At 49.5% G+C, this 26,882-nt stretch overlaps 1 protein-coding gene across 3 annotated transcripts in view; it reads left to right on the top strand.

Annotated features, from left to right (window-relative positions):
- The window catches only part of TRIM33 (tripartite motif containing 33), a 502,696-nt gene that overhangs the window by 329,850 nt on the left and 145,964 nt on the right, over positions 1-26,882 (top strand). For all 3 annotated transcript variants that reach the window (XM_069218910.1, XM_069218908.1, XM_069218909.1), the window contains one exon: positions 6,006-6,355. In XM_069218910.1, coding sequence (XP_069075011.1) covers positions 6,006-6,355 — 350 coding nt within the window. The remainder of the gene's footprint in view (positions 1-6,005; positions 6,356-26,882) is intronic.

The raw sequence follows: 26,882 nt of genomic DNA, 5'->3' as shown, positions 1-26,882 counted from the left end.
TTTGGTATCAAACTTCTCAGAATAATAAACCTACACTGATGCCAGTGTTGGATTTATAAAAAAATGCACACAGAGGGCATCTTAGAGATACCCCCTGTATTTTACCCAATTGTTCAGTGCAGGACTGACTGGTCTGTGCCAGCCTGCTGCTGAGAGATGAGTGTCTGACCTCATGCAGTGAGAGCCTTTGTGCTCTCTGAGGACAGAAACAAAGCCTGCTCTGGGTGGAGGTGCTTCACACCTCCCCCCTGCAGGAACTGTAACACCTAGCAGTGAGCTTCAAAGGCTCAAGCTTCGTGTTACAATGCCCCAGGGCACTCCAGCTAGTGGAGATGCCCGCCCCCTGGACACAGCCCCCACTTTTGGCGGCAAGTCCAGGAGAGATAATGAGAAAAACAAGGAGTCGCCGCTGGCCAGTCAGGACAGCCCCTAAGGTGTCCTGAGCTGAGGTGACCCTGACTTTTAGAAATCCTCCATCTTGCAGATGGAGGATTCCCCCAATAGGATTAGGGATGTGACCCCCCTCCCCTTGGGAGGAGGCACAAAGAGGGTGTACTCACCCTCAGGGCTAGTAGCCATTGGCTACTAACCCCCCAGACCTAAACACGCCCTTAAATTTAGTATTTAAGGGCTCCCCTGAACCTAAGAATTTAGATTCCTGAAACTACAAGAAGAAGAAGACTGCTGAGCTGAAAAACCCCTGCAGAGGAAGAACAGAAGACACCAACTGCTTTGGCCCCAGTCCTACCGGCCTGTCTCCTGCCTTCCAAAGAACCCTGCTCCAGCGACGCTTTCCAAGGGACCAGCGACCTCTGAATCCTCTGAGGACTGCCCTGCTTCAAGAAAGACAAGAAACTCCCGAGGACAGCGACACTGCTCCAAAAGAACTGCAACTTTGTTTCAAGGAGCAGACTTAAAGACCCCTGCAACTCCCCGCAAGAAGCGTGAGACTTGCAACACTGCACCCGGCGACCCCGACTCGACTGGTGGAGAACCAACACCTCAGGGAGGACCCTCCGGCGACTCCGAGACCGTGAGTAACCAAAGTTGTCCCCCCTGAGCTCCCACAGCGACGCCTGCAGAGGGAATCCCGAGGCTCCCCCTGACCGCGACTGCCTGAAACTCCATTTCCCGACGGCTGGAAAAGACCCTGCACCCGCAGCCCCCAGCACCTAAAGGAACGGAACTCCTGTGCAGGAGTGACCCCCAGGAGGCCCTCTCCCTTGCCCAGGTGGTGGCTACCCCGAGGAGCCCCCCCCCTTGCCTGCCTGCGACGCTGAAGAGATCCCTTGATCTCTCATTGAAAACCATTCACAACCCGACGCGTGTTTGCACACTGCACCCGGCCGCCCCCGCGCTGCTGAGGGTGTACTTTTTGTGCTGACTTGTGTCCCCCTCGGTGCCTTACAAAACCCCCCTGGTCTGCCCTCCGAAGACGCGGGTACTTACCTGCTGGCAGACCGGAACCGGGGCACCCCCTTCTCTCCATTGAAGCCTATGCGTTTGGGCACCTCTTTGACCTCTGCACCTGACCGGCCCTGAGCTGCTGGTGTGATAACTTTGGGGTTGCTCTGAACCCCCAACGGTGGGCTACCTTGGACCAAAAACTGAAACCTGTAAGTGCCTTACTTACCTGTTGAAACTAACAATAACTTACCTCCCCCAGGAACTGTGAAAATTGCACTGTGTCCACTTTTAAAACAGCTTATTGTGTTTTATGTGAAAAGTATACATGCTAAAGTAATGATTCAAAGTTCCTAGAGTACTTACCTGCAATACCTTTCAAAAGAGCTATTACATGTAAAATTTGAACCTGTGGTTCTTAAAATAAACTAAGAAAAGATATTTTTCTATAACAAAACCTATTGGCTGGATTTGTCTCTGAGTGTGTGTACCTCATTTATTGTCTATGTGTATGTACAACAAATGCTTAACACTACTCCTTGGATAAGCCTACTGCTCGACCACACTACCACAAAAATAGAGCATTAGTATTATCTCTTTTTACCACTATTTTACCTCTAAGGGGAACCCTTGGACTCTGTGCATGCTATTCCTTACTTTGAAATAGCACATACAGAGCCAACTTCCTACACAGACTCCGCGGCTCCAGGCTCTCTCCCAGGCTGCTCCGACGCGGCGACGATCACTCCGGGCAGCTAGACAGCGGCGCTCTCAGGAAACTGCTTTGCCATTGTGGCGTTCTCCAGTCCCCTCTGCGCCCGGGAAGAGGCTCCGTGCCCCCGCAGCGCCCCCGTCTCCTGCCCAGGCCCAGCCGCCTCACGGAGCACACAAATTAGGCGGCCATCGTGCTCCATGGCCAGACCACGCCCCCACGGAGGGTCCCCTTATCTCACAGCCCCCCCAACCCCCCCCCCCCCCCCCCCCCCTTTCCTGGGTAGAGTCCTCCTCAACCCTGCTCGTCCCCGGCAGCACCTCTTTTCCTCCAACCGCAAGTTTGCCTTTGCCAAGGCTTGTTAGTGGAAATCCTTGACCGACACCCATCTGCAATCCAGCTACCAGCGTGGGACACCTTTTACACTCATCAAGAACTCTTCTCTGGCTTCTGGGCTGCAGTGCTGACCTGTCTTCCTTCTTCGTCGACCAACTCCAATAAGATACCTCTGGGTGGGGTAGTACCTCCTACTCCTCCTGGACTTCACATACACTTCTGGACTTGGTCCATTCTCTCCACAGGTCTCCTTCTTAGGTAATCCTTTGCTGGTTTCTTGCAGTCTGTTCTGGGTGTCTTCTTTTGCTTCTTTTCATCATTTAGGGTGGTTTTGGGGAAATCAGTGTTTTACTCCTGAATTCCTGGTCGCTGCGGGGTACTGCATTACTTACCTGTGTAGTTTCCTAGTACTCCCAGCTCCCCTCTACACAATTTACTTACCTAGATGGGGGCCCTGTGTTCGCATTCCACTTTCTATATGGTGTGGGCTCCCCATAGGGCCAAATCTGCTTATTGCTATTTTAACCATTTTATGCCTCTTACTGTTAAATATTAGTTATTTACTTACTTCCTTTTGGAGGGTTGCCTCTCTAGTATTTTCTGATAGTGTGCCAAAAGTAAAGTACCTTTATTTTTGTACAACCAAGTGTTTATTTCTTGAGTGTAAGTACTGTGTGACTGTAGTGGTATTGCATGAGCTTTGCATGTCCTAGATAAGCCTTAGCTGCTCCTCCACAGCTACCTCTCGAGAGCTTGGCTTTTAGACACTGCCTACACTTCACTAAGAGGGGATACCTGGACCTGGTGTAAAGTGTAAATACCATAGGTACCCATCACACACTAGGCCACCTTCCTACAGCCTGCTTCCTTCAACCCATTCCACTTCTTCGCAGGGTTCTCAAGAATATCACGAACGACTGGACCCAAGTAATCCTTGTGACCCCTGACCAGGCATGGAAGGCCTGGTATCCCGAGCTGCTGGGCATGTCCATCGATCCTCTGATCATACAGCCCCTTCGGAAGGATCTTCTGTTGCAGCAGCAGGGGAGGGTTCCTCATTCAAACGTGTCCATCTGCCTGTTTGTGAGGGGATTGAGCAGCACCAGTTGACAGCATTTGACCTTCTCCCCAAGTCTGTAATGTAATCTTGGAAGCCAGGTGTCCCTCCACCAAAACGGTATATGCCTGTCGGAATACACTTGTGACATTGTGCTCAGGCAACTCTGTTGACCGCATTTCTGCCCCCTGTCTCTGATGTCCTGTTTATCCTTCCAGTTGCCTAACAGGGCTCTGCTTTCGGAAAGCTTAAGAAATATTTGTCTGCTATTTCTACTTTATTCTGAGGTTGCTTGATCAGCCTTCATAGGTTCCTCAAAGGTCTTACATATTTTTTCCTCCATCCCCATTCATTATGCCCCAATGTGATCTTAATTTGGTTCTGATCTTTGTGACGTGCGCTCCTTTGGAGCCTATCCACAATTGTACTCTCAAGTTGAAAACAGCCTTCCTTGTGGTGAATACATGTGCCCGCAGGGTGAGTGTGCTGCAGGCTTTGTCATCTATGCTACCCTACATTTCGATCTATCTATCCTGACAAGGTGTTACTTGACACTAGGACCTCTTTTTTGCCAGAAGTGGCCATGCCTTTTCATGTTGGTCAATCCATCTCCTTGCCTACTTTTTACGCACCCCCACATCCTTCTAAGGAAGAGGAGAGACTACTGCCTAGACCCAAAAAGAGCATTGGCATTCTACTTTGATCAAACAAGAGTTTCGGGTGAATGATCAGCGCTCTGTCGGATATGTGGGTGCAAAGAAAGGTAAGGCAGTGCAGACGCAAACCATCCCCCGATGGGTCGTACTCTGCATTAAAATCTGCTACACTCTGGCTAAGAAGCAACCAACTGAAGATTTGCATGCTCATTCTACCAGAGCTACAGCTGAAACCACTGCGCTAGCACGCAGCGTCAGGTGGCAAAGTGAGCATCCTCCCACACATTCACCAAACACTACTGCCTGAACAGTCTGGTCCGTAAGGACAGGTACTTTGCCTGTTCGGTCCTGCAGAACTTTCTAGTATATTAGTTTGCAGACCCATCTCCAGGGGTGGTTTTGCTTGGGTATCTATTCAAAAGGTAAGGAATCTGAGACTAGAAGTCTCTATCATATGAACAAGTTACTTAACTATGGTAACGCCTTGTCTGGTAGAAACATATTTTAGTTGCAGATTCCTTACTGACCCACCCATCCTGCTCTGCTTACTGATTTCTAGGAACAGGGGCTCCCTTTTCAGGTCCTTAGTTTTGACACACCAGTGGTCATTGTTCTTCAAGGCTCTGTGCTTCTGGTGTGGAAATTTGTGAAAAGAAACAGACGTCTTTGTGCCAGTGTGGTGCCTATATAGGACCTGTGACATCGCATCAGGCACGGATGACAATGGACTCTGAGCAGATCAATGCCACTTGACTGCTCTCAAGAAAAATCTCCAGATCCAGACTAACCTGGAGCCTGAGGAATATTCAGAAGGTAAGGAATCTACAACTAGAATGTCTCTAGTTATAAGGTATTACCGAAGGTCAGTAACTTGTTTTGTTGCCTTCTGTATGTTACAAAGCCACTTAGAAATCTATGCTTGTGTTTACATGACACTATGCTTTGATTCAAATGCAAACTCTGATGTTTGTGGGGCAGGCTACACTAGGAAACCCGTTTGGATGAGGCTGCCATAGGACCTGTCTCTTACGTGGCTATGCACCCTTTTTATGCTACTTGACCAAGGTCCACAAGAACAATTAACTTGCTAATGTAAAATGTGACTGGAGATCCTATGATGCAGAAGAAATGGTTAATTACATGTGGTCCTTGTTCTGCATTGTGGTGCTTCATTGAATTCCTGAATGGACCTACCTTCCTCCCGACTTGTCCACCATAGTGTATCCCCACGAAAGAACTGACTGCATAGAGAGCTGCTAGTACAAGGAGAAATTAGATAGGCAGCTTCTAGACTCTTAAAGACAAGATGCTTGGTAAACCTTTCATTTTTAAGGCTCAGCCAGATCTCGTTTATATATTACATATGTAAAGCAACAGTTGTGTTGCAGTTGCTGTAGGAAAAAACTATTTTTTTTGTTTAAATGGTTAATGGTTTGGAAATCTTGCCTTATTAGGCTTTTGACTGTGGTCCTCTGCCTATGTACATGCTGGACTTTTTACCCTTTTGCAGTATACATACATTGTATTGAAGGTGTTCTGGGGGTCGCCACTAGCAGTATGTAATTATTCGAACATGTATGACTACCATGAAGATCAAAAGAGTGCAGAACCAGTACTAGAAGCAAGTAACCATTTCTTGTCTTCCACCTGCAAGATTGAGTTGGAATACTTGTACTAAGTAGTTTATGTACTTGAAGCTATTTGGCTTTAAAATTGTGTGGCTGTTTCCTTGGCTTTCCTAGTGGTAACAATTTCTTAATTTGCATTTTTGAGCGCTTGTCCAAACCTACTTTTTGAAAATGTGGCATGTGTATATTTACATGTCTTAATTTTGTTGCAGTTGAGCAGTCCAGAAAGCAGCCTCACCCCCCCACTGTCAAGTAATGTGCATTTGGACAATGAGCTGGATGCTGTAGGGACCACTGAAAATCATGTAAAAGCAGAGCTGACGAATGCAAACAAAAGTTGTAAGCAGTTGGCACCGAACAATCTAGTAAATGGGAAATCACCAGTGCGTAGCTCCATGCATCGATCCCCTAGAGGTGGTGGAGAAGGCAATAACAAAGAGGATGATCCCAACGAGGACTGGTGTGCTGTTTGCCAAAATGGAGGAGATCTCCTTTGCTGTGAAAAGTGCCCAAAAGTCTTTCATCTCACTTGCCACGTGCCTACACTCCTCAGCTTCCCAAGGTAATTACCTCTGTCAGTCTTCACAAATAAATATTAAATAGAAACTAACAGTTTGAATGTCACAATCACAATTCATTAGTAGACTGTTGGCTAATATGATTAATTTGTTTTGATTAAAAAGCATTTGACTCCCAGTCAATTGCAGAATGCTTTTACAGTCCTCGATAGTCATTTTACTGATTTCAGTTGTGAATATCTATCTTATAGAGACATCTAGAAACAGATTGCTTACCTTTGAATTTCCCAGACGTTGTACTAGATGCAAAAGGTTTTTGCCTGAGCAGTACCACTGCACGCCGTCGGTTATGTAGATTGGCTCAGCGCTGCGTCATTTGCATTGAATGTGATGTTGCGGTCACCTATATAGGTGCCACCTCAGTGCGCTGAAGTCAATTCTTTTCTTTCTGTGCCATTTAACAATGATCCTGAGAAGAGCTATTCCTCTGTTTTTTGACAGAATTTCATCAACGTTTTGTCATTCTGTTTTGAGGTTTACCTCCAGATGTGTTGAGGATGTCTCCAAAGAAGACAGGTTTTAAACTGTGTGGCGCTTGTCACCGTGCTATGTCTGTTACAGACCCCCATTTGGTCTATTTGTGGTGTCTTGAGCGCGACCACGAATCCACGTCGTGCTCAGACTACCGGGCCATGACACCGAATGCTTAGAGGGAGCCCTCCCTGAAGCAGCTAGCGGAAAAGCAGGCAACATTGCGTGACTCCTAGGAGTTCTCGGTTGAGATCAAGAGGAAGTTCGTGGGACCACTCCAGGAGCTCCAAATCCTCTTCTTCACACTCCAAGTCATCAGGACAGAGGCACAAGAAGTCAAAGCTGACACAACGACTAACATCGGAGATCGAGGCACGGTTCAGACCCCCACTGAATCATTATTGGAAACTGGGGACCCTCCACTGAGCCATCACTAAAAGCTGGGGACCTACTCTATTAATATTCAATTTTCTGAGTAGTCCCGGACCCCCTGGGGAGGCTTCGCAGACCCCTAGGGGTCCCCGGACCACAGGTTGGGAACCACTGCTCGAGAGATAGCTGTGGATGAGCAGCTAAGACTTATCTAGGAAATATGCAAAGCTTATGTAATACCACTACAGTCACACAGCACTAACACACATGAAAGCACCACAAAGGAACTTTATTAAGGTAACTTAATACCAAAATACTGAATAGGCAATACCCCATCTGGAGGTAAGTAAACATTATATGTACATTAGAAGCCATGAATTTGCATAAAAGGCCATAGAAAATAGTGAAAGCAGTCGTAAGTACTGAAGGCCCTGGGGGGGCCAAACCATATGCCAAGTAAGCGGAATGCAAAAGTCGGGCCCCCACCCAAGGAAGTGGAATTGGTAGAGGGGAGTTGGATGAACTAGGAACCCCAAAAGGTAAGTATCACAGTGCCCCCCAGCAACCAGGAGAAGAGAAGAAGTATCTGGTTTTCCCTAAACCCTCCAGAAGGACTTCAGAAGAGGATAATGCAAGACTGCAAGAAACCAAAGGTCGATCCTGGAAGGGGAAGACCTGTAAAGGAAGGGGACCAAGTCCAGTTCACGTTGGAGTCTCTGGTCGTGACAGGAGCCACTACCCACCAGTCTGTGGATGCAGGACCAGGTCGATGGTAGACAGACTGTTGGCAGTGGAGAAGCTGAAGAGTTCCTGGAGTGATGCAGTCTACGTCCGTCGCTGAAAGGAGGATTGCTGATAGTCAATTGTATGGAAAAACCACCAACAAGCCTTGGCAAAGGCACATGTTGTGTAAGAAGAAATGGGGAGCTGTAGGGGACCAGGAAGATCCAGGAGGACTCAGCCCTCAAAGGGAAGTCATGGGTGACCTTCAGCAGTGAGGAGAGTCACAGAGTGGAGCCAGCCCCCACAGGTGACCCACAGGCAGCAAGCACAAGAGTTGCGTTGGAGCCACGCAGCACACCTTGGAAGGCATCCAATGTCGCAGGATCAGCACTCAGAGGGCTGTGTGTTTGCAGCGGAGAATGTTGGGGGCTTAGGCTACACAGAGCCTGAAGATCCATTGGCGGAGATGCCAGCAAGCCTTGGGAGCTGCAAAAGTTGCGGTGCATGGGGGTGCTGTCCTGCGTGGAGAGGCAAGGGCTTACCGTCTCCCAAGTTGGACAGCTGGTAGAGATGACCAAGGGGACCACTTCAAACCACTACCCGTGCTGCAGGACCCACACAGCTCTGGAGGAGAGTTCATCCACACGTCCTGTCATTGCAGTTGGTGCCTGCGGATGCAGGGGAGTGACTCCTTCACTCCAAGGGAGTGGCTTCTTGTGTAGACTGAAGACTCATCGCTCTGAAGATGCACAGCCAGGGAAATGTTGCAGTTGCTGGAAGGAGCCGTGGGCTGGTACAAACCGGTTTATGCAAGAACGGCACCAAATGTCCACTTCAAAGCATACTAGTGGCTTGGGGAGGCTACCCCTCCCAAGCCATGTAACACCTATTTCCAAAGGGAGAGGGTGTAGCCTCCGTCTCCCAAAGGAAATCTTTTGTTCTGCCTTCTTGAGCTTGAGCTGGTCAAGCAGCAGGAGGGCAGAAACCTGTCTGTAGGATGGCAGCAGCACGGGCTGCCTGGGAAAACCTTGCAGAGTGGTAGGAGCAAAGCAGGGGGTGGGGGGGGGGGTTTGTCTAATGAGCCCCCAGAGCATATGGAATCATACTTCCAATACTGGCAACAGTATTGGGGTATGATTCTGACATTTTGATAAAACATGCCCAAGTTTGGAGTTACCATTATGTAGCTGGACACAGGTAGTGACCTGTCTCCAGTACACGGGTAAAATGGCTTCCCCGCACTTAAGTCAAGGAGAATGGAACTGGAGTTTGTAGGGGCACCTCTGCAGTGACCTGGTGCAGTCACCTGTTGTGAAAGGGTGCATGCACCTTTTCACGCAGGTTGCAATGGCAGCCCTGCAGACATATTTTGCTTGGGCTCCCATGGGTGGCATAATACATGCAGCCCATGGGGAACCCCTGGTGCCCCAATTCCCTGGGTAGCTAGGTAACATATACTAGGGATTTACATGGGGCACCAGTGTGCCAATCGTGGGGTGTACCAAGTCAGGAACAACCACATTTAGAGGGAGATAAGGCACAGTCACTGGGGTCCTGGTTAGCAGGATCCCAGTGACCACAGTCAAAACACACTGACAGCAGGCAAAAAGTGGTGGTACAACTGCCAAAAAGAGGGTACTTTCCTACACCGGTCACAGTGCAATGTTTCCATTGCTTGCCCCATTTGGATCCCCGAATCCGACAAGAAGCCGAACAGATTCTACCAACTCCGATTCTGGCACCGACAAGGCCCATGTGGCCTAGGTCGGCACTTGAGCCCTATTCTGAAGGGCTAGGGTTTGGGGAAGAATGGGAGGGGTCACTGGACCCTTTCGAATGCCAGCTTGAAGGCCAGAAATCCATGGACTGCTGTGGGGAAGTGGGAGATGCCAGTGGACTGGATATCGCTCCAGATACTGGTTTGCTTTCTCCTCCTACTGTGGCCAAGGAGGAGGGAGCAACATATGCTCACATTAGCTCAGGTCTTGTCTGCCCTAGACAAAAGAGACTGGATGGTAGACTTAAACTTGCAGGACACGTAGTTCCATATCCTCATCCTGCCTGCACTCTCAGTTCACTGTGCTCCCCTTGGGCCTTAGCAGTGCCCTTCAGGTGTTCACCAAGGTGATGACAATGGGCGCAACTCATCTGCGTGGTGGAGGTGTCATTGAAGGCTTTCTACCATCCATCAAAGGAAGGTTAGTGCATGTGTTCACAGTCAACACCACCGACATGTGATACTGCAGCAAACAGGGTGGGGTGGGGTTGTGGACTCTTTGTCAAAAGGCCCTGCATCTCTGGACATGGCTCGAACAGCAGGGCATATCTCTGGTGGTTCAACACCTGGCAAAGTCTCTGACCACCAGAGCGGATGAACTCAGCCGTAGATGCCTGTTGGATCACAAGTGGCGTCTCCGTCCTGAGGTGGTGCAAGGTCTCTTTCAGCAGTAAAGAGAGCCTTGGTTAGATTTGTCCACCTCTGCAGGGAACATGCCATGTCAGCAATTTTGCACACTGGAGTTTCCAAGGTGGCTATTGCTTGGAGACGCTGTTCATCTCGAGTGGATGCTCAGGCCTCCTGTATTCCTTTCTGCCCATACCACTCCTGCCCAGAGTTCTCAAAGATCAGGCATGGGCAGGTGTAGGAAAGTGCCCCTTTTGGCATGGTCACCCCCCACATTTTGCCTGATATTGATCTGCTTGACTAAGACTGTGCTGGGATCCTGCTAACCAGGCCCAGCACCAGTGTTTTTTTTCCCCAAAACTGTACCATTGTTTTCCCAATTGGCACACAGCTAAGTCCCTTGTAAAAGGTACCCGTGGTACCAAGGGCCCTGTAGCCAGTGAAGGTCCCCAAGGGCGGCAACATGTATTGTGTGAACCTAGGAGATCCCTCGCCAAGCACATGCGCACAGCCATTGCTGCTTGTGTGTGTTGATGGAGAAAAAGACAGTCAACATTGTACCCCTCTCAGGGTGCCATGCCTACAAAACACTGCCTGTGGCATAAGTAAGTTACCCCTCTAGCAGGCCTTACAGCCCTAAGGCAGGGTGCACTATAACCACAGATGAGGGCATAGCTGCATGAGCAATATGCCCCTACAATGTGTAAGGCCATTCTTAGACATTGTAAGTGCAGTGTGGCCATATAAGGTACATGGGCTTAGAATTTGTCATTACGAACTCCACAGCCCCTTGATGGCTCCACTGATATCAAACTTCTCAGCATAACAAACCCACACTGAGAGGCCCTTGTATTTTAGCCAACCCTGTAGTGTAGGGCTGACTGATCTGTGCCATCCTGCCACTAACAGACAAGTTTCTGACTTAATGGTGTTAGGGGCAAAGCCTGCTCTGCTTCACACCTCCCCATGCAGGAACTACAACACTTGGCGGTGAGCCTCTAAGGCTCAGACTTCCTGTTACAGTGCCCCAGGGCGCTCCAGCTAGTGGAAATGCCTGCCCCAGGACCAAGCCCCACATTTTGCAGCAGGTCCGGCTGGAAAATTAGGTAAAACAAGGAGACTACTGCAGCTAAGACCACCCCTAAGATGTCCAGAGCTGAAATAATCCCCTTTCTTGCAGAATCCTGAATCTTGTTTTGGAGAAAAGGGACCAGTTGGGGAGGGGGGGGGTTCCTACCCCTAAGGGAGTGGGCACAGGAAGGGTGTAGCCACCCTTAGGGACAGTAGCCATTGGGCTACTGTCCTCTCACCGTGGTAACACTCCTAAATCTAGTATTTAGGGGCACCCCTGAACCGTGCTTGTAGGAAGTTGGCTATGTATATACTGTTTCAAAGTAAGAAATAGTGTGCACCGATTCCAAGGGTTCCCCTTAGAGATAAGATAGTGGCAAAATTAGATAATTCGAATGCTCTATTTTGTGGTAGTGTGGTCGAGCAGTAGGCTTATCAGAGGGGAGTGTAAAGCATTTGTTGTACATACACACAGGCAATAAATGAGGAACACACACTCAGAGACAAATCCAGCCAATAGGTTTTGTTATAGAAAAATATCTTTTCTTAGTTTATTTTAAGAACCACAGGTTCAAATTCTACATGTAATATCTCATTTGAAAGGTATTGCAGGTAAGTACTTTAGGAACTTTGAATAATTACAGGGTTTGTAGAGCAATGGAGGGGACACAAGTAGGCACACAAAAAACACCCTCAGCGGCACAGGGGCGTCCGGGTGCAGTGTGCAAACCAGGCGTTGGGTTTTGTATAGGATACAATGGAGGGACCCGAGGGTCACTCTAGCGGTGCAGGCAGGCACAGGGGGGGGGCTTCTCGGGCCAGCCACCACCTGGGCTAGGCAGAGGGTCGTCTGGGGGTCACTCCTGCACTGAGGTTCGGTTCCTTCAGGTCCTGGGGGCTGCCGGTGCTCTGCAGGCGTCGCTGTGAGAATCAAGGGGGTGTCGTCTCGGGCTACTCACGGGGTTGTAGTCACTGGGGAGTCCTCCCTGTGGTGTTGGTTCTCTGGATCTTGAGCCGGGGGAGTCTGGTGCAGTGTGTGAAGTCTCGCGCTTCCGGCGGGAAGAGTGAGGTTTTTGAAGTTGTAGAAAAGTTGCAAGTTTTTTGCAGGTTGTTGAGCAGAGCCGCTGCTCACGGGAGTTTCTTGGTCCTGGGGGTCGGGGCATTCCTCGGAGGCTTCAGAGGTCGCCTGTCCCTGTTGGATGCGTCGCTGGTTGCAGGTTTTCAACTCGGGAGACAGGCTGGTAGGGCTGGGGCCAAAGCAGTTGTCTTCTTCCGTTGTCTCTACAGGCTTGTAGGTCAGCAGTCCTTCTTTAGTTCAGGTTTCAGGAATCTGATATCCTGGGTACTGAGATGTCCCTAAATACTAAATGTAGGGGTGTGTTTAGGTCTGGGAGGGTGTAAGGAAATGCCTCCTTGGCATGGTTGCCCCCTGACTTTTTGCCTTTGCTGATGCTATGTTTACAATTGAAAGTGTGCTGAGGCCTGCTAACCAGGCCCCAGCACCAGTGTTCTTTCCCTAACCTGTACTTTTGTATCCACAATTGGCAGACCCTGGCATCCAGATAAGTCCCTTGTAACTGGTACCTCTAGTACCAAGGGCCCTGATGCCAAGGAAGGTCTCTAAGGGCTGCAGCATGTCTTATGCCACCCTGGAGACCTCTCACTCAGCACAGACACACTGCTTGCCAGCTTGTGTGTGCTAGTGAGGACAAAACGAGTAAGTCGACATGGCACTCCCCTCAGGGTGCCATGCCAGCCTCTCACTGCCTATGCAGTATAGGTAAGACACCCCTCTAGCAGGCCTTACAGCCCTAAGGCAGGGTGCACTATACCATAGGTGAGGGTACCAGTGCATGAGCATGGTACCCCTACAGTGTCTAAACAAAACCTTAGACATTGTAAGTGCAGGGTAGCCATAAGAGTATATGGTCTGGGAGTCTGTCAACCACGAACTCCACAGCACCATAATGGCTACACTGAAAACTGGGAAGTTTGGTATCAAACTTCTCAGCACAATAAATGCACACTGATGCCAGTGTACATTTTATTGTAAAATACACCACAGAGGGCACCTTAGAGGTGCCCCCTGAAACCTATCCGACTATCTGTGTAGGCTGACTGGTTCCAGCAGCCTGCCACACTAGAGACATGTTGCTGGCCCCATGGGGAGAGTGCCTTTGTCACTCTGAGGCCAGTAACAAAGCCTGCACTGGGTGGAGATGCTAACACCTCCCCCAGGCAGGAGCTGTAACACCTGGCGGTGAGCCTCAAAGGCTCACCCCTTTGTCACAGCCCAGCAGGGCACTCCAGCTTAGTGGAGTTGCCCGCCCCCTCCGGCCACAGCCCCCACTTTTGGCGGCAAGGCTGGAGGGAACAAAGAAAGCAACAAGGAGGAGTCACTGGCCAGTCAGGACAGCCCCTAAGGTGTCCTGAGCTGAAGTGACTCTAACTTTTAGAAATCCTCCATCTTGCAGATGGAGGATTCCCCCAATAGGGTTAGGATTGTGACCCCCTCCCCTTGGGAGGAGGCACAAAGAGGGTGTACCCACCCTCAGGGCTAGTAGCCATTGGCTACTAACCCCCCAGACCTAAACACGCCCTTAAATTTAGTATTTAAGGGCTACCCTGAACCCTAGAAAATTAGATTCCTGCAACTACAAGAAGAAGGACTGCCTAGCTGAAAAACCCCTGCAGAGGAAGACCAGAAGACGACAACTGCCTTGGCTCCAGAAACTCACCGGCCTGTCTCCTGCCTTCCAAAGATCCTGCTCCAGCGACGCCTTCCAAAGGGACCAGCGACCTCGACATCCTCTGAGGACTGCCCCTGCTTCGAAAAGACAAGAAACTCCCGAGGACAGCGGACCTGCTCCAAGAAAAGCTGCAACTTTGTTTCCAGCAGCTTTAAAGAACCCTGCAAGCTCCCCGCAAGAAGCGTGAGACTTGCAACACTGCACCCGGCGACCCCGACTCGGCTGGTGGCGATCCAACACCTCAGGAGGGACCCCAGGACTACTCTAAGACTGTGAGTACAAAAACCTGTCCCCCCTGAGCCCCCACAGCGCCGCCTGCAGAGGGAATCCCGAGGCTTCCCCTGACCGCGACTCTTTGAATCCTAAGTCCCGACACCTGGGAGAGACCCTGCACCCGCAGCCCCCAGGACCTGAAGGACCGGACTTTCACTGGAGAAGTGACCCCCAGGAGTCCCTCTCCCTTGCCCAAGTGGAGGTTTCCCCGAGGAACCCCCCCCTTGCCTGCCTGCAGCGCTGAAGAGATCCCTAGATCTCCCATTGACTTCCATTACAAACCCGACGCTTGTTTCTACACTGCACCCGGCCGCCCCCGCGCTGCTGAGGGTGAAATTTCTGTGTGGACTTGTGTCCCCCCCGGTGCCCTACAAAACCCCCCTGGTCTGCCCTCCGAAGACGCGGGTACTTACCTGCAAGCAGACCGGAACCGGGGCACCCCCTTCTCTCCATTCTAGCCTATGTGGTTTGGGCACCACTTTGAACTCTGCACCTGACCGGCCCTGAGCTGCTGGTGTGGTGACTTTGGGGTTGCTCTGAACCCCCAACGGTGGGCTACCTTGGACCAAGAACTAAGCCCCGTAAGTGTCCTACTTACCTGGTAAAACTAACAAAAACTTACCTCCCCCAGGAACTGTGAAAATTGCACTAAGTGTCCACTTTTAAAACAGCTATTTGTCAATAACTTGAAAAGTATACATGCAATTTTGATGATTTGAAGTTCCTAAAGTACTTACCTGCAATACCTTTCGAATGAGATATTACATGTAGAATTTGAACCTGTGGTTCTTAAAATAAACTAAGAAAAGATATTTTTCTATATAAAAACCTATTGGCTGGATTTGTCTCTGAGTGTGTGTACCTCATTTATTGTCTATGTGTATGTACAACAAGTGCTTAACACTACTCCTTGGATAAGCCTACTGCTCGACCACACTACCACAAAATAGAGCATTAGTATTATCTATTTTTACCACTATTTTACCTCTAAGGGGAACCCTTGGACTCTGTGCATGCTATTCCTTACTTTGAAATAGCACATACAGAGCCAACTTCCTACATTGGTGGATCAGCGGTGGGATACAAGACTTTGCATTTGCTGGACTACTCAGCCAATACCTGATCACACGACAAATTCCAAAATTGTCATTAGAAATTCATTTTTGCAATTTGAAATTTTTCTAAATTCTTAAAAGTCCTGCTAGGGCCTTGTGTGTTAAGTCCCTGTTTTAGCATTGTCTTTTAGAGTTTAAAAAGTTTGTTAAAAGTTTGAAATTAGATTCTAGAAACAGTGTTAGATTCTTTAAAAAGTCTTCCAACTTTTAGCAAAATAATGTCTGATACAGAGATGAATGTGGTGGAACTCGACACCACACCTTACCTCCATCTTAAGATGAGGGAGCTAAGGTCTCTCTGTAAGATAAATGTAAGGAAATGCCTCCTTGGCATGGTTGCCCCCTGACTTTTTGCCTTTGCTGATGCTATGTTTACAATTGAAAGTGTGCTGAGGCCTGCTAACCAGGCCCCAGCACCAGTGTTCTTTCCCTAACCTGTACTTTTGTATCCACAATTGGCAGACCCTGGCATCCAGATAAGTCCCTTGTAACTGGTACTTCTAGTACCAAGGGCCCTGATGCCAAGGAAGGTCTCTAAGGGCTGCAGCATGTCTTATGCCACCCTGGAGACCTCTCACTCAGCACAGACACACTGCTTACCAGCTTGTGTGTGCTAGTGAGGACAAAACGAGTAAGTCGACATGGCACTCCCCTCAGGGTGCCATGCCAGCCTCTCACTGCCTATGCAGTATAGGTAAGACACCCCTCTAGCAGGCCTTACAGCCCTAAGGCAGGGTGCACTATACCATAGGTGAGGGTACCAGTGCATGAGCATGGTACCCCTACAGTGTCTAAACAAAACCTTAGACATTGTAAGTGCAGGGTAGCCATAAGAGTATATGGTCTGGGAGTCTGTCAAACACGAACTCCACAGCACCATAATGGCTACACTGAAAACTGGGAAGTTTGGTATCAAACTTCTCAGCACAATAAATGCACACTGATGCCAGTGTACATTTTATTGTAAAATACACCACAGAGGGCACCTTAGAGGTGCCCCCTGAAACTTAACCGACTATCTGTGTAGGCTGACTAGTTTTAGCAGCCTGCCACAAACCGAGACATGTTGCTGGCCCCATGGGGAGAGTGCCTTTGTCACTCTGAGGCCAGTAACAAAGCCTGCACTGGGTGGAGATGCTAACACCTCTCCCAGGCAGGAATTGTCACACCTGGCGGTGAGCCTCAAAGGCTCACCTCCTTTGTGCCAACCCAGCAGGACACTCCAGCTAGTGGAGTTGCCCGCCCCCTCCGGCCAGGCCCCACTTTTGGCGGCAAGGCCGGAGAAAATAATGAGAATAACAAGGAGGAGTCACTGGCCAGTCAGGACAGCCCCTAAGGTGTCCTGAGCTGAGGTGACTCTAACTTTTAGAAATCCTCCATCTTGCAGATGGAGGATTCCCCCAATAGGGTTAGGATTGTGACCCCCTCCCCTTGGGAGGAGGCACAAAGAGGGTGTACCCACCCTCAGGGCTAGTAGCCATTGGCTACTAACCCCCCAGACCTAAACACGCCCTTAAATTTAGTATTTAAGGGCTACCCTGAACCCTAGAAAATTAGATTCCTGCAACTACAAGAAGAAGGACTGCCTAGCTGAAAACCCCTGCAGCGGAAGACCAGAAGACGACAACTGCCTTGGCTCCAGAAACTCAGCGGCCTGTCTCCTGCCTTCCAAAGATCCTGCTCCAGCGACGCCTTCCAAAGGGACCAGCGACCTCGACATCCTCTGAGGACTGCCCCTGCTTCGAAAAGACAAGAAACTCCCGAGGACAGCGGACCTGCTCCGAGAAAAGCTGCAACTTTGTTTCCAGCAGCTTTAAAGAACCCTGCAAGCTCCCCGCAAGAAGCGTGAGACTTGCAACACTGCACCCGGCGACCCCGACTCGGCTGGTGGCGATCCAACACCTCAGGAGGGACCCCAGGACTACTCTGATACTGTGAGTACCAAAACCTGTCCCCCCTGAGCCCCCACAGCGCCGCCTGCAGAGGGAATCCCGAGGCTTCCCCTGACCGCGACTCTTTGAACCTAAAGTCCCGACGCCTGGGAGAGACCCTGCACCCGCAGCCCCCAGGACCTGAAGGACCGGACTTTCACTGGAGAAGTGACCCCCAGGAGTCCCTCTCCCTTGCCCAAGTGGAGGTTTCCCCGAGGAATCCCCCCCTTGCCTGCCTGCAGCGCTGAAGAGATCCCGAGATCTCTCATAGACTAACATCGCGAACCCGACGCTTGTTTCTACACTGCACCCGGCCGCCCCCGCGCCGCTGAGGGTGAAATTTCTGTGTGGACTCGTGTCCCCCCCGGTGCCCTACAAAACCCCCCTGGTCTGCCCTCCGAAGACGCGGGTACTTACCTGCAAGCAGACCGGAACCGGGGCACCCCCTTCTCTCCATTCTAGCCTATGTGTTTTGGGCACCACTTTGAACTCTGCACCTGACCGGCCCGGAGCTGCTGGTGTGGTGACTTTGGGGTTGCTCTGAACCCCCAACGGTGGGCTACCTTGGACCAAGAACTGAACCCTGTAAGTGTCTTACTTACCTGGTAAAACTAATCAAAACTTACCTCCCCTAGGAACTGTGAAAATTGCACTAAGTGTCCACTTTTAAAACAGCTATTTGTCAATAACTTGAAAAGTATACATGCAATTTTGATGATTTGAAGTTCCTAAAGTACTTACCTGCAATACCTTTCGAATGAGATATTATATGTAGAATTTGAACCTGTGGTTCTTAAAATAAACTAAGAAAAGATATTTTTCTATATAAAAACCTATTGGCTGGATTTGTCTCTGAGTGTGTGTACCTCATTTATTGTCTATGTGTATGTACAACAAATGCTTAACACTACTCCTTGGATAAGCCTACTGCTCGACCACACTACCACAAAATAGAGCATTAGTATTATCTATTTTTACCACTATTTTACCTCTAAGGGGAACCCTTGGACTCTGTGCATGCTATTCCTTACTTTGAAATAGCACATACAGAGCCAACTTCCTACATTGGTGGATCAGCGGTGGGGTACAAGACTTTGCATTTGCTGGACTACTCAGCCAATACCTGATCACACGACAAATTCCAAAATTGTCATTAGAAATTGATTTTTGCAATTTGAAAAGTTTTCTAAATTCTTAAAAGACCTGCTAGGGCCTTGTGTTAGATCCTGTTTAGCATTTCTTTTAGAGTTTAAAAGTTTGTAAAAGTTTGAACTAGATTCTAGAACCAGTTTTAGTTTCTTAAAAAGTATTCCAACTTTTAGAAGCATAATGTCTAGCACAGATGTGAATGTGGTGGAACTCGACACCACACCTTACCTCCATCTACAGATGAGAGAGCTAAGGTCACTCTGTAAACTAAAGAAAATAGCAATGGGCCCCAAACCTACCAAAGTACAGCTCCAGGAGCTTTTGGCAGAGTTTGAAAAGGCCAACCCCTCTGAGGATGGCAACTCAGAGGATGAAGATAGTGACTTGGAGGGAAATTCCCCCCCTCCAGTCCTACTTAGGGAGAGCAGGGCTTCTCAAGCCCTGACTCCACAAATAATAGTCAGAGATGCTGGTTCCCTCACAGGAGGGACCAACAACTCTGAAATCACTGAGGATAACTCCAGTGAAGAGGACATCCAGTTAGCCAGGATGGCCAAAAGATTGGCTTTGGAAAGACAGATCCTAGCCATAGAGAGGGAAAGACAAGAGATGGGCCTAGGACCCATCAATGGTGGCAGCAACATAAATAGGGTCAGAGATTCTCCTGACATGTTGAAAATCCCCAAAGGGATTGTAACTAAATATGAAGATGGTGATGACATCACCAAATGGTTCACAGCTTTTGAGAGGGCTTGTGTAACCAGAAAAGTGAACAGATCTCACTGGGGTGCTCTCCTTTGGGAAATGTTCACAGGAAAGTGTAGGGATAGACTCCTCACACTCTCTGGACAAGATGCAGAATCTTATGACCTCATGAAGGGTACCCTGATTGAGGGCTTTGGATTCTCCACTGAGGAGTACAGGATTAGGTTCAGGGGGGCTCAAAAATCCTCGAGCCAGACCTGGGTTGACTTTGTTGACTACTCAGTGAAAACACTAGATGGTTGGATTCAAGGCAGTGGTGTAAGTAATTATGATGGGCTGTACAATTTATTTGTGAAAGAGCACCTGTTAAGTAATTGTTTCAATGATAAACTGCATCAGCATCTGGTAGACCTAGGACCAATTTCTCCCCAAGAATTGGGAAAGAAGGCGGACCATTGGGTCAAGACAAGGGTGTCCAAGACTTCAACAGGGGGTGACCAAAAGAAAGGGGTCACAAAGACTCCCCAGCAGAAGGGTGATGAGACAACCAAAACTAAAAATAGTAAAGAGTCTTCTACAGGCCCCCAAAAACCTGCACAGGAGGGTGGGCCCAGAGCCTCTTCACAAAACAATGGGTACAAGGGTAAAAACTTTGATCCCAAAAAGGCCTGGTGTCATAGCTGTAAACAGCATGGACACCAAACTGGAGACAAGGCCTGTCCCAAGAAAGGTTCCACTCCAAACTCCCATCCAGGTAACACTGGTATGGCTAGTCTCCAAGTGGGATCAACAGTGTGCCCAGAGCAAATCAGGGTCCACACTGAAGCTACTCTAGTTTCTGAGGGTGGGGTGGATTTAGCCACACTAGCTGTCTGGCCGCCTAACATGCAAAAATACAGACAGCAACTCTTAATTAATGGGACTAGAATAGAGGGCCTGAGGGATACAGGTGCCAGTGTCACCATGGTGACAGAGAAACTGGTTTCCCCTGGCCAATACCTGACTGGAAAAACTTACACAGTCACCAACGCTGACAATCAGAGAAAAGTACATCCCATGGCAATGGTTACTTTAGAATGGGGAGGGGTCAATGGCCTGAAACAGGTGGTGGTCTCCTCAAATATCCCAGTGGACTGTCTGCTTGGAAATGACCTGGAGTCCTCAGCATGGGCTGAGGTAGAGCTAAAAACCCATGCAGCCATGCTGGGTATCCCTGAACTGGTGTGTGTGAAAACAAGAGCACAATGCAAGGCACAGGGTGAAAAAGTAGAGCTGGAGTCTGGAAAAATGGCCCAGCCTACCAAGAGAACAGGAAAGTCAGTTGGGAAACCAACTGCAACACAGCAAAAGAAAGGGAACCTCTCTTCTCAGGAAGAAGTTCTGCCCTCTGAGGGAACTGAGCCTTTGGAACTTGAACCTTATCAGGTTGAGCTCTTAGGCCCAGGGGGACCCTCAAGGGAAGAGCTGTGTAAGGGACAAGAAACCTGTCCCTCTCTTGAAGGCCTTAGGCAGCAAGCTGCTGAAGAGTCCAAAGGCAAGAAAAATGGAACACATAGGGTCTATTGGGAAGATGGGCTCCTGTACACTGAGGCCAGAGACCCCAAACCTGGTGCCACTAGGAGAGTGGTAGTGCCTCAGCTGTTCAGAGAGTTCATCCTAACATTGGCCCATGACATTCCCCTTGCTGGACATTTGGGACAAACCAAGACGTGGGAGAGGTTAGTCAACCACTTCTACTGGCCCAATATGTCCAACATGGTTAAGGAGTTTTGCCTCTCCTGCCCCACCTGTCAAGCCAGTGGTAAGACAGGTGGGCACCCAAAGGCCCCCCTCATTCCACTTCCAGTGGTGGGGGTGCCCTTTGAAAGAGTGGGTGTGGACATAGTTGGTCCACTGGAACCTCCCACAGCCTCAGGAAATATGTATATCCTGGTAGTAGTGGATCATGCTACCAGGTATCCTGAAGCTATTCCCCTTAGGTCGACTACTGCCCCTGCAGTAGCCAAGGCCCTCATTGGTATCTTTACCAGAGTGGGTTTCCCTAAGGAGGTGGTGTCTGACAGAGGTACCAACTTCATGTCAGCATACCTAAAGCACATGTGGAATGAGTGTGGAGTGACTTATAAATTCACTACACCTTACCACCCACAAACTAATGGCTTAGTTGAGAGATTCAACAAGACATTAAAAGGCATGATCATGGGGCTCCCAGAAAAACTCAAAAGGAGATGGGATGTCCTCCTGCCATGTCTGCTTTTCGCTTACAGGGAGGTACCACAGAAGGGAGTAGGGTTCTCACCCTTTGAACTTCTGTTTGGTCATCCTGTAAGGGGACCACTTGCCCTTGTTAAAGAAGGCTGGGAGAGACCTCTCCATGAGCCTAAACAGGACATAGTGGACTATGTACTTGGCCTTCGCTCTAGAATGGCAGAGTACATGGAAAAGGCAACCAAAAACCTTGAGGCCAGCCAACAGCTCCAGAAGTTTTGGTATGACCAAAAGGCTGCACTGGTTGAGTTCCAACCAGGGCAGAAAGTCTGGGTTCTGGAGCCTGTGGCTCCCAGGGCACTCCAGGACAAATGGAGTGGCCCTTACCCAGTACTAGAGAGGAAGAGTCAGGTCACCTACTTGGTGGACCTGGGCACAAGCAGGAGCCCCAAAAGGGTGATCCATGTAAACCGCCTTAAGCTCTTCCACGACAGGGCTGATGTCAATCTGTTGATGGTAACAGATGAGGATCAGGAGGCAGAGAGTGAACCTCTCCCTGATCTTCTGTCATCAGACCCAAAAGATGGTACAGTAGATGGAGTGATCTACTCAGACACCCTCTCTGGCCAACAGCAAGCTGATTGTAGGAGAGTCCTACAACAGTTTCCTGAACTCTTCTCCTTAACCCCTGGTCAGACACACCTGTGTACCCATGATGTGGACACAGGAGACAGCATGCCTGTCAAGAACAAAATCTTTAGACAGTCTGACCATGTTAAGGAAAGCATCAAGGTGGAAGTCCACAAGATGCTGGAATTGGGAGTCATTGAGCGCTCTGACAGCCCCTGGGCTAGCCCAGTGGTCTTAGTCCCCAAACCTCACACCACAGATGGAAAGAAAGAGATGAGGTTTTGTGTGGACTACAGAGGGCTCAATTCTGTCACCAAGACAGATGCTCATCCAATTCCAAGAGCTGATGAGCTCATTGATAAATTAGGTGCTGCCAAATTCCTAAGTACCTTTGACTTGACAGCAGGGTACTGGCAAATAAAAATGGCACCTGGAGCAAAAGAAAAGACAGCATTCTCCACACCTGATGGGCATTATCAGTTTACTGTTATGCCCTTTGGTTTAAAGAATGCCCCTGCCACCTTCCAAAGGTTGGTGAATCAAGTCCTTGCTGGCTTGGAGTCCTTTAGCACAGCTTATCTTGATGATATTGCTGTCTTTAGCTCCACCTGGCAGGATCACCTGGTCCACCTGAGGAAGGTTTTGAAGGCTCTGCAATCTGCAGGCCTCTCTATCAAGGCATCCAAATGCCAGATAGGGCAGGGAACTGTGGTTTACTTGGGACACCTTGTAGGTGGAGGCCAAGTTCAGCCACTCCAACCCAAGATCCAGACTATTCTGGACTGGGTAGCTCCAAAAACCCAGACTCAAGTCAGGGCATTCCTTGGCTTGACTGGGTACTACAGGAGGTTTGTGAAGGGATATGGATCCATTGTGACAGCCCTCACTGAGCTCACCTCCAAGAAAATGCCCAAGAAAGTGAACTGGACTGTGGACTGCCAACAGGCCTTTGACACCCTGAAACAGGCAATGTGCTCAGCACCAGTTCTCAAAGCTCCAGATTATTCTAAGCAGTTCATTGTGCAGACTGATGCCTCTGAACATGGGATAGGGGCAGTTTTGTCCCAAACAAATGATGATGGCCTTGACCAGCCTGTTGCTTTCATTAGCAGGAGGTTACTCCCCAGGGAGCAGCGTTGGAGTGCCATTGAGAGGGAGGCCTTTGCTGTGGTCTGGTCCCTGAAGAAGCTGAGACCATACCTCTTTGGGACTCACTTCCTAGTTCAAACTGACCACAGACCTCTCAAATGGCTGATGCAAATGAAAGGTGAAAATCCTAAACTGTTGAGGTGGTCCATCTCCCTACAGGGAATGGACTTTATAGTGGAACACAGACCTGGGACTGCCCATGCCAATGCAGATGGCCTTTCCAGGTTCTTCCACTTAGAAAATGAAGACTCTCTTGGGAAAGGTTAGTCTCATCCTCTTTCGTTTGGGGGGGGGTTGTGTAAGGAAATGCCTCCTTGGCATGGTTGCCCCCTGACTTTTTGCCTTTGCTGATGCTATGTTTACAATTGAAAGTGTGCTGAGGCCTGCTAACCAGGCCCCAGCACCAGTGTTCTTTCCCTAACCTGTACTTTTGTATCCACAATTGGCAGACCCTGGCATCCAGATAAGTCCCTTGTAACTGGTACTTCTAGTACCAAGGGCCCTGATGCCAAGGAAGGTCTCTAAGGGCTGCAGCATGTCTTATGCCACCCTGGAGACCTCTCACTCAGCACAGACACACTGCTTACCAGCTTGTGTGTGCTAGTGAGGACAAAACGAGTAAGTCGACATGGCACTCCCCTCAGGGTGCCATGCCAGCCTCTCACTGCCTATGCAGTATAGGTAAGACACCCCTCTAGCAGGCCTTACAGCCCTAAGGCAGGGTGCACTATACCATAGGTGAGGGTACCAGTGCATGAGCATGGTACCCCTACAGTGTCTAAACAAAACCTTAGACATTGTAAGTGCAGGGTAGCCATAAGAGTATATGGTCTGGGAGTCTGTCAAACACGAACTCCACAGCACCATAATGGCTACACTGAAAACTGGGAAGTTTGGTATCAAACTTCTCAGCACAATAAATGCACACTGATGCCAGTGTACATTTTATTGTAAAATACACCACAGAGGGCACCTTAGAGGTGCCCCCTGAAACTTAACCGACTATCTGTGTAGGCTGACTAGTTTTAGCAGCCTGCCACAAACCGAGACATGTTGCTGGCCCCATGGGGAGAGTGCCTTTGTCACTCTGAGGCCAGTAACAAAGCCTGCACTGGGTGGAGATGCTAACACCTCTCCCAGGCAGGAATTGTCACACCTGGCGGTGAGCCTCAAAGGCTCACCTCCTTTGTGCCAACCCAGCAGGACACTCCAGCTAGTGGAGTTGCCCGCCCCCTCCGGCCAGGCCCCACTTTTGGCGGCAAGGCCGGAGAAAATAATGAGAATAACAAGGAGGAGTCACTGGCCAGTCAGGACAGCCCCTAAGGTGTCCTGAGCTGAGGTGACTCTAACTTTTAGAAATCCTCCATCTTGCAGATGGAGGATTCCCCCAATAGGGTTAGGATTGTGACCCCCTCCCCTTGGGAGGAGGCACAAAGAGGGTGTACCCACCCTCAGGGCTAGTAGCCATTGGCTACTAACCCCCCAGACCTAAACACGCCCTTAAATTTAGTATTTAAGGGCTACCCTGAACCCTAGAAAATTAGATTCCTGCAACTACAAGAAGAAGGACTGCCTAGCTGAAAACCCCTGCAGCGGAAGACCAGAAGACGACAACTGCCTTGGCTCCAGAAACTCACCGGCCTGTCTCCTGCCTTCCAAAGATCCTGCTCCAGCGACGCCTTCCAAAGGGACCAGCGACCTCGACATCCTCTGAGGACTGCCCCTGCTTCGAAAAGACAAGAAACTCCCGAGGACAGCGGACCTGCTCCGAGAAAAGCTGCAACTTTGTTTCCAGCAGCTTTAAAGAACCCTGCAAGCTCCCCGCAAGAAGCGTGAGACTTGCAACACTGCACCCGGCGACCCCGACTCGGCTGGTGGCGATCCAACACCTCAGGAGGGACCCCAGGACTACTCTGATACTGTGAGTACCAAAACCTGTCCCCCCTGAGCCCCCACAGCGCCGCCTGCAGAGGGAATCCCGAGGCTTCCCCTGACCGCGACTCTTTGAACCTAAAGTCCCGACGCCTGGGAGAGACCCTGCACCCGCAGCCCCCAGGACCTGAAGGACCGGACTTTCACTGGAGAAGTGACCCCCAGGAGTCCCTCTCCCTTGCCCAAGTGGAGGTTTCCCCGAGGAATCCCCCCCTTGCCTGCCTGCAGCGCTGAAGAGATCCCGAGATCTCTCATAGACTAACATCGCGAACCCGACGCTTGTTTCTACACTGCACCCGGCCGCCCCCGCGCCGCTGAGGGTGAAATTTCTGTGTGGACTCGTGTCCCCCCCGGTGCCCTACAAAACCCCCCTGGTCTGCCCTCCGAAGACGCGGGTACTTACCTGCAAGCAGACCGGAACCGGGGCACCCCCTTCTCTCCATTCTAGCCTATGTGTTTTGGGCACCACTTTGAACTCTGCACCTGACCGGCCCGGAGCTGCTGGTGTGGTGACTTTGGGGTTGCTCTGAACCCCCAACGGTGGGCTACCTTGGACCAAGAACTGAACCCTGTAAGTGTCTTACTTACCTGGTAAAACTAATCAAAACTTACCTCCCCTAGGAACTGTGAAAATTGCACTAAGTGTCCACTTTTAAAACAGCTATTTGTCAATAACTTGAAAAGTATACATGCAATTTTGATGATTTGAAGTTCCTAAAGTACTTACCTGCAATACCTTTCGAATGAGATATTATATGTAGAATTTGAACCTGTGGTTCTTAAAATAAACTAAGAAAAGATATTTTTCTATATAAAAACCTATTGGCTGGATTTGTCTCTGAGTGTGTGTACCTCATTTATTGTCTATGTGTATGTACAACAAATGCTTAACACTACTCCTTGGATAAGCCTACTGCTCGACCACACTACCACAAAATAGAGCATTAGTATTATCTATTTTTACCACTATTTTACCTCTAAGGGGAACCCTTGGACTCTGTGCATGCTATTCCTTACTTTGAAATAGCACATACAGAGCCAACTTCCTACAATAAAGAAAATAACAATGGGCCCCAAACCTACCAAAATACAGCTCCAGGAGCTTTTGGCAGAGTTTGAAAAGGCCAACCCCTCTGAGGGTGGCAACTCAGAGGAAGAGGATAGTGACTTGGAGGACAATTCCCCCCTACCAGTCCTATCTAGGGAGAACAGGGTCCCTCAAACCCTGACTCCTAAAATAATAGTCAGAGATGCTGGTTCCCTCACAGGAGAGACCAACACCTCTGAAATCACTGAGGATAGCCCCAGTGAAGAGGACATCCAGTTAGCCAGGATGGCCAAAAGATTGGCTTTGGAAAGACAGATCCTAGCCATAGAGAGGGAAAGACAAGAGATGGGCCTAGGACCCATCAATGGTGGCAGCAACATAAATAGGGTCAGAGATTCTCCTGACATGTTGAAAATCCCTAAAGGGATTGTAACTAAATATGAAGATGGTGATGACATCACCAAATGGTTCACAGCTTTTGAGAGGGCTTGTGTAACCAGAAAAGTGAACAGATCTCACTGGGGTGCTCTCCTTTGGGAAATGTTCACAGGAAAGTGTAGGGATAGACTCCTCACACTCT

Source organism: Pleurodeles waltl, unplaced genomic scaffold, assembly GCF_031143425.1.
Source record: "Pleurodeles waltl isolate 20211129_DDA unplaced genomic scaffold, aPleWal1.hap1.20221129 scaffold_119, whole genome shotgun sequence".
Lineage (NCBI taxonomy): Eukaryota > Metazoa > Chordata > Amphibia > Caudata > Salamandridae > Pleurodeles > Pleurodeles waltl.
This window is presented reverse-complemented; position numbering and strand designations above follow the sequence as displayed.